Source organism: Toxorhynchites rutilus, chromosome 1 (genome assembly GCF_029784135.1).
Source record: "Toxorhynchites rutilus septentrionalis strain SRP chromosome 1, ASM2978413v1, whole genome shotgun sequence".
NCBI lineage: Eukaryota > Metazoa > Arthropoda > Insecta > Diptera > Culicidae > Toxorhynchites > Toxorhynchites rutilus.
This window is the reverse complement of record NC_073744.1, coordinates 124182288-124196139: the sequence shown is the minus strand read 5'-3', so window position 1 is coordinate 124196139 and position 13852 is coordinate 124182288. Positions and strand designations below refer to the sequence as shown.

General features: G+C 38.1%; 1 protein-coding gene across 1 annotated transcript in view; it reads right to left on the bottom strand.

Moving 5' to 3' along the window:
* The window catches only part of LOC129761275 (uncharacterized), a 543642-nt gene extending 535071 nt beyond the window's left edge, over positions 1 to 8571 (bottom strand). Inside the window, exons 1-2 of the mRNA XM_055758988.1 lie at positions 8208 to 8571; positions 7495 to 8147 (exon numbers count right to left, since the gene is read on the bottom strand). Of these exons, the coding sequence (XP_055614963.1) occupies positions 7495 to 8147; positions 8208 to 8313 (759 nt within the window). The 5' untranslated portion in view covers positions 8314 to 8571. The remainder of the gene's footprint in view (positions 1 to 7494; positions 8148 to 8207) is intronic.
* Positions 8572 to 13852: the final 5281 nt, after the last annotated feature.

Sequence of the window (13852 nt, the reverse complement as noted above, 5' to 3'; positions counted from 1 at the left end):
ATACCCCAATATACATGTATATGGCCTCCAATTTCATATGCATATGCCAGTTATATACATCATACAAGTAATGTGTCTTAGATGTATGTATATCCTCCAATTTTAGATTTTTGACGTATGACTACGTCTTACATTAGGGGTGCCAAATCAATAAACAGGTCACGTTTGTCTGAAATAAAGTTAACGTCAATAACTATTTTTGCTACGAACGGATTTAAACGTTTTGTATTCCAATCGAATTGGAAATTTTCTAAGATTTTTTTTTGTTTGATATGCTATACCATACAATCCCATAGTCTGTATATGGTTTAAATTGATGAAAATTGGAAAAAATCCCATTTTTCCATACATTTGTTCTGTCCATTTGTGTGCTTTCCCGAACAGAGCTGTCAATAACGGGTAACTTATGCAGCCGCTAGAACAGAAACAACGAAGGGGGATAGCGAAAAGAGAAAATTTGCGAAGTAAACTCCACCCTTGCATAGCAAGTAAGCTGTCGCTAGCGTATAAGTATTGCATCTCCTCTGAGGAAAATTCTCAGAATATTTCTGTGCCCGAAACAACAAAGGTCGCTTATTCTACTCGTTTTGTGTTTAATGTATCCTCTCGAGCTGTGAACGCTAGTGAATATTTCACTTGAAGTGCATCTGACATTGCAATTAACACAACCATCCGAGTCATGTTTAATTTTTTGTGTGTAGCTTGTTTTCATTGCGCAAAACTTAGAACTTAGAAACTCTGTTGACGGTTTTGACCGAGAGTCGAGAAATGATTTTTCATAAACGGTCATTCTCGCGATATTTCATTTTTAGCACTGCAGACGCGTGTTTGATGCTTGATGAATGGCGATGCACTTCTTCTTCTTTTGAATTATAGACACTTGAAACTCAGAGAGTTCATTCGTCTTCTATGGCGATGCACGGAAGATGCCTCTCGTTAATATTCAGTGCAATGCGTGCATTGATATAAAGAAACGAACTGCGACATTTGACCAATTAGTGTATTGTTCTCGCAAGGGCAAAAAATGATCGTTGCTTCTCGAAATGAGTCTACAAAACTACGCAAGCCATTAAACCTTTTCAGGGTCCCCGGAACTTTTAACTGAATAGTTATTTATGAAATTTCGACGTATTCGCAAATAATATTCGAAATGATAAACCATCAAATTTCAAAAGAAAAAAAAATTGCGTAGTCCTACGTTCTAAGCGGTCGTGTCTCGGATACAACCCCTCGAATTCTTTTACGATTTAATGTTTGCTGGGCAAGCCCCAAGGCAGTTTTAAATTGTTAAAATATGAATGAAATTTTTTACTTAATGTTATTTGATTACTTGAAACATGTAGTACTGAACTTTATTTAACCATTTCTATATAAATTTTGCGATATTTCCACTAAAGCACAATAAACAATCAGGAATGAAGTATCCGAGTGCAACTCTTTCGTATCATATGTAAGAACTTTAATTGCCCTAGAATCATATTTCAGATAGCCGTACGAGATAGCTGCGGCTTGATAATCCAAACAACCGGAGTTCAAATCCCATTGGAGCAATTTTATAACCGTCGCCACCACTCATATCAAATATTTATATCCCTAAAAGTCAATTGATTAATTCCTATTTGTACGAACATAAATGTTTATAAAGGTTCTATATACATATAAAAATGGTGATTCCCCGGGCCGAACATTTTACTTAAATATTTTCTGCCATTTTTTTATGGCAGTGATGAATCGTATATTCGTATGACAGCAGACTTATTATGTTATTAGGTATTGCCTAATAACCTTGCATATACAGTAAGTTACTTTAGTTAATGGACAGACCTGTAATGCGACACAAATAATTGGACATTTTCATCTCTGATTGGATATTTTGTAAACATCGTTTGGTACCCAAAGTATGGCTCCAGATTGAAAGTCGCCACCAGACGTCGACATTGTACCACTATCATCGTGAATGTCCAATTACAGGCAAATAACCTCTCATGGGACACTGAGTAGTGCCTCGGTATGTCGAGGATTAGAGGTAACTTACTGTATATGCTATTTGGGCGCATCATATACCACCCAAAATATCAGATATTCGATGCTCGATAAAAGACGGGTGGGTAATGTCGGGACATAACCGGAGTGACGTAGGACTATACAAAGGGGACAGTTAAATATTGTTAAATATATATATATTTTTTAAAATATATATTTTAAATATATTGTTTTATTTTCTTCTCCTACGTGAATACCTACCTATCTACCTGAAAAATGGATTAGTGTACTGTTTACTCTTTATGACCATGTTGGTGGTTCTGAAAAGAACCTTTGGCGTTGTGTTTTTGCGTTTTTTGGTTTCCCTTTCGACAGTCCCCTCTGGGCTGGTTTTATTGTGGCTCTCCACTGGGCTAGAGGCGAATGAACTTCAAAGTTTAAAGCCTCTTAAAAACAAAGAAAGAAAGAAAGAAAAATACATTCATTACGATTTGTTCGCTCGTTGGATTCACATGCAGGCTAAAAAGGGTCCTTTTCAGGATCACAAAATTATCTTCAATCTAAAGAGTTTATTGTTTTGTTATCACTCGATATCCCCATCTTGTTCGACTAAACCTTTCTGTTTAGCGATTGCGTTTGCCACTCGCCACAGATTTCACAGTTGGGAAATTTCTTCCCATCCAGCTTGTGACATATTGTACAGTAAATTACATTCAATGGCACGTCGCATTACCACCACTCAGTGTCGGATTGGAGGTAATTTTAACCTGTAATTGAACATTTGCGATGACAGTGGTACAGTGTCGACTTTCAATGTGGGGTCATAATTTGGACCCCGAACTCTATGTTTACAAAAATGTTCAACTAAATATGTCGCATTACAAGTCCGTCCAATCGGGGGTCTCCGTAGCCACATTGGTTGCGAGTTCGCTTAGTAAGCGATCGATCGTGAGTTCAAAACTCAGGGCCCTCATTGACCATCTTTGTGTTGTTACAGAATAACTACGTCCACGCAACCATCATCAGCGATGGAAATCGATCCACGGTGGAACAAAGATCGATTCATCCATACAACTGCTCTGCTCTGCCAGACACATCGGGCTACTGTTCTATAAATAACTCAACAATGATCAATCAACTGTCTCCGCTGTCCGGTGGTCCAACTGGATAATGGAAGAACAGAAAGAATACCCTTACGCCTAAATGGCTACTGTGTGAATGTACCATATGTAATGGTATAGAAGGAATACTGGCGAATGGCAACTGTGTAATGTGCTAATTAAAGATATGATAACCATGTGACATGTACACGATTAAAATTCGGCTCTGTTACAGCTAAAATGCTAATGAGCCTTAAAATAAATAAATGGGATAAAAAAAAAGTCGGTCCAATTAGCTAAATGTCGAGATAAGTGTAAATTACTGTACTTTCAATCTAGAAGCAATTTAAGAATTGGTGATAAATTTAATAAAAAAATTAAAAAAATAAAAAATTTAATCAATAAGCTCAGAAAAACTGCCAAATTCACATACTCATCATATCCTGGCAAACAAATTATGAAAAAATCAATTTGTGTTTTATTATTATTTTGGATATTATTTTAGAAAGCATTGAACTGTATTTCGCAAACTCTTTTTTGAAAGGTTTAATGGCCCTGAAAAGCGCCGTGTTTTATGGAATGGTTCCAATTTAGAAAACTTAGTACTCGTGGTTTTGAAAAAAAAACCATTTCGAACGCCCTCGATGCCGCCTTGTTCTGGATTTGCCACCAAAGCAGTTTGTATAAAGAACAAACTTTTTTCTTCTGCTACCTGATGCCGTTTTGCGATTGCGTTTGCCACTCGCCACTCGCTGCAACGGGCTGTTGTTGTCTTGATGTGTTCTGTTCTGAATGAGGGTTTTCTTATCGTCGCGAGCAGCTTTACCAGCCAACTCGATCACTTCGGCGGCCGAAACTATATAACGCCGGCTAGGTGGACTGGTGCACTGGTACTAACGCGCTCGGCCTAGCTACCCTTGCGGGGAACTCCAGATCAACACGGTTCGAGCGGGATTTTGCCTTTCCCTTCACTTTTCCTCCTTTACCATGTCCAGACATGGCTGCTTGGGTTGGTTTGTTGATGTGTTGTGATGCGAACCGATGTGGTGTACGGTTTGGATGAGAATGATCGTTACGGCAGCGGAGCGGGGATTTTTAAGCTGACTGGCTGGCTCGAGAATTACGCATGTGTGAGACTGAGACCAATGTTTCGTTCATTTTTTTTCTTTTTCCTTTCCAATCGTGCTTCATTCTATTTCGCTGCTGCTCTGGTTGCCCGTTTTGGTCGGTATGATTTGAGGAGCACAAAATGGACCAATCAAAAATGGGCACATAGTGCATTTGGACAATGCTTGATATTTCACAATTATTCAATTATTTATCTCAAGAAAAATGAAATGTTATTCGTTATGATAGATGCGTAGATATATTTCCTATCAATTGATGCAAAAACCTTTGCGATCTATTGAGAAATGCTCGAGTTATAAGCGTTCCAAATCTTGCATTTTTTCCTACTTGTTCAGTGCCTAGATATCCATCTCACCCCCTATATCTTCCGGTTAGACGTAGTCCTACGTCAAAAGATAGTTATACGATTTAATGTTTGCTGGGTTGGCATACTTGGCAGCTTGGTTTGTCAAGTTCATAATCTCATGTTTACAGTTTTGAGTTAAGTACAATTGAATGACTAAGTTGAACTAATTTATTTTTGTCACTATGTTTATCAGAATTCAAAAGACCGGCAAACAGATAATCTTTCATTCTTAAGGGTGGGTTTAGACTAGTGATATATTCATGTGAAGAAATATGATGAGATTTATAGAAATCGCATCAACCGTTTACACTAGCGTGAACTTCTATAATGAATATATTCATATTTTCGGTGAATTTATTCACCTGAAGTAGAACTGCATCCAACTTTAGTGATTTCTCACCAGTGAGAAATTCACAAGCGTTTACATATGCTGAATTTATTCATGTTATATATACCTCGAATAAGTGTATCATATTTATTCTCACCCGTTTACACCTATTTTCACGTGAATAAATCCATCTATAGCTATAGATCTCCCTAATGTAAACCCGCCATAATAGTTAAAAATAAAAAAAGCAACTTTAATATTCACTTTTCTTAAAACCGGAAATATTCTGACTTAAAAATAATTTTTAACGTAATATTCCAAACATACATGTATTTACAAAAATCTATAATAATTATCATAATTATCAAGAACGTTTTCCACCATTCATTTTTGTGTTGTCTGTAGTAAATCGTATATACGCATGACAATAGTCGTACTAGATGCATGTAGGAGTCGTATATTCATCCATCCAATCGTCGTGAATACTGTTGCAAGTGGAAAATAAATGTGTGTTCGTTGCTTATGATGCGAACATAAATAACAACATAATACAGTAATTTAAATTTAATACGACATGCCGAGGCACCACCCAGCAAACAATAAATCGCATAACAAGCGTATATATGACATCATATGCCCTAAAATTTGGTTGCCATATAATGCACCTAACTGGCATATGCATGCAAAAGTGGAGGCCATATACATAAATGGCAAATGCTTACCGAATTTGTTTGGATGAATATGCAACTTTGACCGGCTATAATAGCGATTATGTTGGAATTGAATTGCGATCTAATATGAATATATTCATGATTTGTCAAAGCACCAAATACGACTTTTGCCATACTTATATACGATTTATTACAGACATAGAAAAAAACAAATGGCGCAAAATATTTTCGTGAAATGTTTATTACAACCTCACGAACCGCCATTTTTATATATGAGTATTTATGTTCGTAGAAATAATAATTGTTTGATTGACTCGTGTTGGGAGTGGAATATGAATGTTTAAAATGCTACAGATTGATGTTTGGTGAAAACTGCTCCGATGTGGGTTCGAACTCCAGTCGTCTGGATTATCATCCACCAGCTATCTCGCGCAGCTATCTAAAATTTAATTCAACACCGGTTAAAACTTTCGAGTGCATCAGCATTTCAATGACACTTCAATATGATGTAATATGTTCTTTATTAGGATTTAGTATGATTTACTGTTTCATGATTTTCTTCAGCATGCAACACGATTTACTAAAGTACTGAATCGATTTAAATTATACACTTATACGACACACAAACTGCATCAGCGTAATTTACGCATATGATGCGGATTCATTATATTTTACGACAATGTACATCTTAAATTGATGTTTATTATACCAAATTGCGACTTAATTTGATAATGGTATATAAAATCGAGTTTTTACATTTTATGCGATTTCAAATATACACGATACATACTTTGATTGATATTATATGCGATTATGATTTATTCGGATTTCTTGTAAGACTTGGCACGTGCAAAATTATACGATTTAATGTTTGCTGGGCATTCAGTGTCGCTTTGGAGGCGATTTTGGCCTTTAATTGAACATTGGCGATGTGAGTGGTACAGTGTCGACGTCTGGTGGCAACTTTAATGTGGCGCCATATTTTGGGCCCCGAACTCGATGTTTACAAAAATGTCCAATTAAACGTTTCACATTACAGATCTATCCAATAATCTAAACGTCACATTAAATGTAACATACTGTATATAAACAATATTTATTCCCAGCTGTTTTGAGGCATCTCGTACAAATTGACAATATTATTCAGTTGTCATTGCAAGTCGGTTCAATTTTTAGAGTGTAAAAAAAGTTCACTGTTTACATAAAAGTAATCTCGAATCGGTCCCACTTTTTCGCTTGAAGTTACTATCCAGGTGTATGACACGATTATCGCTATCTCACTCTACCTACCGTCACCGCCTATCTCACTATCTCTCTGCTGTAAAAGTTCATCATCGACATCACAATATGTCAGATGGTGGTAAATTGGTAATTAGCGATGACGTCGACATCTGGTGGCGACTTCAAGCTAAAACCATAATTTGGGTCCCAAAATCGTTAGTGTAATCTCTACCAGATTAGAAGACACGAAGCCGGTTTTCAAATTTTAAAATTTGAATGAAAATGTTCACATTATGTTATTTAATTATTGGAAACACGTATTTCTGACTTTCATTCAACCATATGGTCATACAATTCCAACATTGTTGCTGATTTTGTTCTTTATAATATAAAGTTGTCTTCATAAACAATTTTCGTATGAGACTTTTTCTCTGACTGACTGAAAATCAGCTGTTCTTTGACGCTCCCCTAAACTAGTAAAAGAAGCTCACCGCCGTCAACGCGGATCGCTGTTTTGAAGAAAACAAATTCTTCTGACGAAATGGTTTACAAACCGCACAAAAATAAACGATTCGATATCTATCCGCATCGATGAACCAAATACATTCGTCGAATAGTATCCGCCAGGAGCACATTTTGAGGTTAGAAAAAAAGGCCAAAACGTATGCAATCAGCTGTGCGGAGAAACGATCAAAACACCAACCAAAACAAACCTACCTTTTTTCCTTGCGCATTCATTGCGTACGCCTGCTCCAAATCTTTGATCAGCTTCTCCAAACTGGGCTGAGCTTCCTTGTTGACATCGACAACCTCGACACACAGATGCATCGAGTGAACTTCGTTCCGGCAAGCGGAACACACTCGCAGTTCACAATTTGTGCACAGGAAAACCGTTGTTAGCTTGTGCTTTTCGCAAATGCTCACATCATCCATTAACCACTTCTTAGCCGAGAGGGAGCAAAACTTATGCTTCGAAAGCACCTTTCCGATGCGATGAATCTTCTCGAAGCAATCCCTGCACAGAGGGGTATTACATTCCTTACAATAATGGCGCGTTCTGGCCAGATTACACTCATAACATTCCTTGTCCAGTTCCTCCTCATCCGGTTCGACAGAACCAGGAGCCAGAGGATCAATCGTATTTGGCAGCCGTGAAATCTCATGTTGGCGCTGGTAAATAAACCCCAGCATTTGATAGCTTTGCTGAAGTTGTTCGGTTAAACGACGTTTAGGTTCCAGGATGGTGCGAATATCACAGATTCGACAGACCACTATTCGGCCCGGCATATGCATCTGATCCATGATACATCGCTCACACATCGAATGGTCACACTTTAGGATGAATGCCCGTCGAGAAATCCCATTTTTAACTGAAAGGACAAAATTGTTTCATTAAGTGGCTCTCAATTGATTCCGAGTCTGTTTCCTACTATAGCTTGAAGTGAACAATTGATGGCATTTCGGACATTTGGGGGCCGAACGCCAGGTCAGATTCTGATTCGAACGAATCAAATTTTGCACGTTGTCGAACGGCATGATCACCGTTTTTGTTTACGTCGTCGTTTGCGGAAGGAATTCGCGAGAACGAAGTGTTCTAGGTTCAAATATTGGTCCGATAACAATTTTCACGATAGCACACACTTATTCACCAATCGCTTAAGGCTGTTCCGACATCTAATTCGCTCAAACTCAAAACCAACGTATCCGCGAATGGTTTTTATTTTGACTCGAAAAACGCGAAGCACTCGCCGATATAAAGATTACCGGCAAACTGTGAAAAGCGTTCAACACAAAAGAAAGAGATGGAATGCAAACACGTTGCGTACTTCTCGCAAAATTTGCAACAGATAAAGCCGTGTTGCCGTATACGAAGAAAGTTTTTGTTAGATACACTTTCGTTTCCGATGAGAAATCAAAATCGAACAATTTTTGCGCATTAATGGCATGTACTAGTATATAACATTAATATTTTGACCTCAAAGGTCGGCGGATTTCAACTCTATATTCGTCAAAAATATTTGGTAGATTTGCTAGTATTTGTGAAATTCATCGACAATCTTGGCAACAATTTCATCAATATGGGAGTGGAAGCGAAAATGGTAGTTGAGTGAGATGGCGTCATATATTTCGTCGATTATAATGTCAATTTTACGCTGCTCGTTTCTTCATCGATTGTTTCATGCAAATTAAAAGCGCGCGTAAATTGTGTCGAACATTCGAGTTTTCCAGAGCGTAATGATCTAATTTATATGATTGGTATGATTCTTTTCATATATTGCTGGATTTCGTATCAAGATGATGAATTATAAAATAAAAGATGAAAATATTCACTGAAGATATTTCATTCTCAGTTGATGACGGATGTTGAGTTTATGGCGGCTCGCACACCGGAGCAATAAACGGCTGTCCATATACCACGTGGACAGCTTTAGGGAGGGTAGGGGGTATGAAAATGTCCACGCTTGTACACGGAGAGGGGGGAGATACGTGGACAGGAAAAATAAATATATTTTCGAATAATCACCGATACCTTCTAAATTAAGAGCCTGATCACGAACGTCACTTCACGGTGAAAACGAAGTGAATTGTACGCAACGTTATAACGGCTGCCACCACGTGTGTAGAATCCGTAAGAGTTCATCGCCGTGACAACTTTGATAAATTTCGTAAATTGTGTCGTTTTATATGTTAAAAGCGTAGTAAACCTCTCCCTCCCTCAGAGAGTGTGTATTCACCATAGAAACGTTTCGTGTTCCCTAAAACCTTCGCATGCCAATTTTGGTTTCATTTGCTTGAATCGAGTAATGCAGAAATCTGTGTTTCATTTGTATGGCAGCCCCCCCCCCCCCCATTTTGCACATTTACTTCACTTTCAAGATGGCAATGATTAGCAAAAACTGCCGCAAAAACTTTATTGGAAACGCTAAAATTTGCCATCCTCGGCAAACCTTTTCAAATTTGAAATGTTATGTTCAATTGAACAACCTCGCAATGTTTGGAAGACTTTCGCCAGTAAATGATGATGGAACAGACGACGAAACAGTACAGAAGACTATAAAAAAGGAAATTGTACAGCATTTGTTAAGACTTTGTACAACAAATTAAACTTGAAACATATTTTCCTTATATCAGAGAACAAGATTTGGCCATGGTTTGAAAGGCCTTCCGACTGACGGTGATGAAAGTTTCGGATCAATTTCAGAACAAACTCATCGATCTACAATTGATCGATACTTATCCTGACATGCGGAATAAGCGTTACGGCTGTTGTTGTCTTTTGCCTAGTATTTATGTTAATCAGGGTTGATCACTGTGATATTCCCACAATCAACAACACACAACACTATCAATTGTTCAAAAACCGACATTCATTTCTCTCTAAAATGTAATAATCAACACACTCGTCATACCAATTACACTCTAAATCTAGAATAGCACATTCTCCCCTCACATTAAAAATAATGATACCAGAAGCACTGTACAAGAAACCTTATTCATTCACCAGCTTGATCGATCATATTAAAGAATCTCTGGGGTCTTCTGATCTGCTACGTGTCAAGGCGCTTCGTGATTGATTCTCCGTTATCTGGTAATGCACCTTCAGACGAACAAGACTTCTAGGATCCTTCGTTAGTGATTCATGTGTTGTCAAAATGACTTGCTTTGTGTTGATTCAGGAACTTCGCCGTAATCCGTTCCAAATCATTCTTAACCATATCGCTCCTTTTAAAGTTTCGTCGCGATCTCCCATGTAAAACATCTGATCAGCGTTTGAATGAATTCTTCCTTACGCTGCTTTGATTTCGCTATGCGTACGTTGAGGGGCGAATTCTCTTAGAAAAGGCTAGAGCAGCCACGAGCCCGAGCCATTTTGATGTCGATTTCCCCTGCTTAACCTCTATCACTTTCGTTTCTTCCAAAACTCTCCATTCTCAACACTTTCCAGTTATTCACTTGATTCCCCCGAAGACGGAATATCACTCACCCGCCAAAATCCGCTCATGTTTACAGAAATTTAACATTAAATATTGTAAATATTCACGTTCGCAATTAATTTATGTTTAATGTTTGTTTATTTTTTTTATCCATTCACTTGTATATGCTGGTATTGGTTTCTGTCCCATGACTACATAATCGGTTCTGCTGTTATCGATCGCGTTACCTCCATTCGAGATCTAGGAGTAATTCTCGACATCAAACTAAAGTTAACCGAACACATCAACAACGTCATCGCAAAAGGATACGCTGTACTAGGGTTTATCCGGCGGAACACGCAGTCCTTCCGTGACCCGTACACGCTGAAGGCTCTGTACAGCTCAATGGTTCGAAGTGTCCTTGAATACGCAGCATGCGTGTGGGCTCCTTACCATACAACGCACATCATCAGGATCGAAAAAGTGCAACGCTGTTTTATTCGCTACGCCTTAAGACAACTGCCATGGAATGATCCCGCTCATCTTCCTGATTACGAAAGTCGCTGCATGCTTATTGACATAGAAACGCTTTCGGCGAGGCGGAAGAAAATTCAACGTCTGTTTGTCTTCGATTTACTGTCCGGAAACATCGACTGTGCGGAGTTAATCAGCGAGATACGGTTTTACGCTCCCACCAGACAGCTCCGCGAAAGACAGCTATTGGCGATACGGTCGCATACAACGTCGTACGGGCAAAACTGTCCTTTGTCCAGCTGCTTCCGTGCGTTTAATGAAGTTCAATGTCACTTCGATTTTAATGTATCTAAATGTGTTTTTAAATGTAGAATTAGGAATATTAGGTAGTATTTAAGATTTGTCAGTCTGTGAGATGTTTTTTTTTAAATCTAAGACGAAGTGAAATAAATAAAATAAATAAATAAATTGGGCATTACCTGACTCAGCTGATTTGTGGTAAACAAGTTGGTCTTGGGCTTAACCCGATTCAACTGTTTTGGCCTAGAGCTATACTCGACTCAAAACTTTTAGTACAAGTCGGCCTTGGGCTTGACCCGACTCAACTGTAACCGAAACTCGATGTTAAACTTTTCTGCATAAGTTGGCCTTGGGCTTAACCCGACTCAACTGTTTTGGGCTAGAGCTATACTTGACTCAAAACTTTTAGCAAAAGTTGGCCTTGGGCTCAACTGTTTTGATCTTAGGAAAATCATTTTTCTGGCACCCCTTCTCGTCAGTTTCTTTTCGAAATACTGAAAATGAAGGTAATGAAGATAGTAGAGTTACGAGTGTCATCCCATGCGCTGCCATAACCACCTTTCACATCGCAACGTCAATACTTGTGTCTACGTTCAACTGCATTCAAATACCTTGAACATTGCTGTTTCTTCCATATTCACATAGAACGCCATATTCACAATGACGCCATCACATTTTGCTTACCAATACTGATATACTTCTTCTACTACACCACTTCGATATCTAGCTCATTGTTTTCATCTGTTTCCCCGTCCAAACTAGAAGCAAAAATATTATTTATCGTTTCTCTTTTTTAACACTTACCAATCTGAGAATTTGAATGAAATCATTCTCCTATCCAGCGAATTTAGTATGGCAGGATCGCCAATGTGATATTCCCACAACCAACAACACACAACACTATCAATTGTTCAAAAACCGACATTCATTTCTCTCTAAAATGTAATAATCAACACACTCGTGCTGTCATACCAATTACACTCTAAATCTAGAATACCACAATCACGAGTTCAATTCTTACTCCCGACATTCTTCCAAAAAATGGAAGTAAAAGTGACGAACCAGTCGAAATGTGTTGAAAGCCACTATAATAGAGAAAAAAAATGTTAATCAGGATTTCCTACAGTGCTGCTGATGGAAACGAAACACCGTAACAGAGTACATATCGAAGATCACATGAGGTGTGCTTTTCGACAACGTTCTCAAGAATTACGATTTTAGCGGAAATTGCTCAGGCGCAGGTGCCATACTGACTTGACGGACTTTATATACCTTTTTTTGTAATCAGATACAAGTATAAAATATAACTTGAAACTCGTTCGTTTTCCTTTCATTATTTTACTGATATGCCAGAGACCTTCTTACAAAATCTTGATAGGGGGAAGCACTGGGATTAATTTTCGTAGAGGGGGGAATGGAGCAAAAAAGGATGAAAACCACTGATCTGTATAAATTAAAATGGATCACCGAATATGTTGATAAGAGCAAAACTCGAAGAAGTAGTTGTCCGATTTAGGGCTGTCTTTATTCTATCATATTTTCTGTATCGAACATTTATTCCATGTAACTGAGAAACATGTTATTTGCAAGTGGTTGAAAAATTGTGTCTGAAAATAATCTGATATTTTAATTACGAGTTTTGGTAGAAGTACTAGGAATTTTATAGTAAAAGGTAATTTTAAAGGGTCGATCAGAAGATCAATCGATAAACAGTTCTGCGATTGGACTCATGGACGTGCGCTTAGTAACGTGAATGTTTGAAGGTATTGATAACAAAAAATAAATCTTGAGCGGGACGAATTATGCCGGGTCGGCTAATATCCTATTAAACTACTATAAATCTTGAAAAAGACAATTTTATTTATATGTTTTGAAACATTTGAATACTTGATTTGACACAAGTGCGCTGAACTAGAACATTCAAAAAGTGGACAAACCAAGATCATATTTTCGAGATAAAAGATAATCTCTGTCGCGTATTGTGACACAAAAGTGATTTCGTGTCGTCGAGTGGTCGATAGTTCGCGTTTATATAATCATATCACTTACCTCGGTGAATCCTGATTTTAACCTCTTCCTACTAACAACTATCCCTTACATGATAATTGTAAGGGAACCACGCTATCGGGGCGACCCTACTGCCCATTCAGGCGGCGAGTATGACATTAATAATCCTTTCTTTCCCCTGGCCGGCGTCGTTTTTGACTATTTAAAGTTCGATCCCCCGAAACTGGCACAATGGAATGGTTTGCTACTTCCAAGCGTTCTTCGCGCAATTTCACTGGTTCAGGTCAATCACGGAGAGCAACTATGAAGTGTACAGTCTAACCAAGCTCAAGCTCAAGCTTTTGTGATATTCACATTTTTGAGATTCATGAAAATAACAA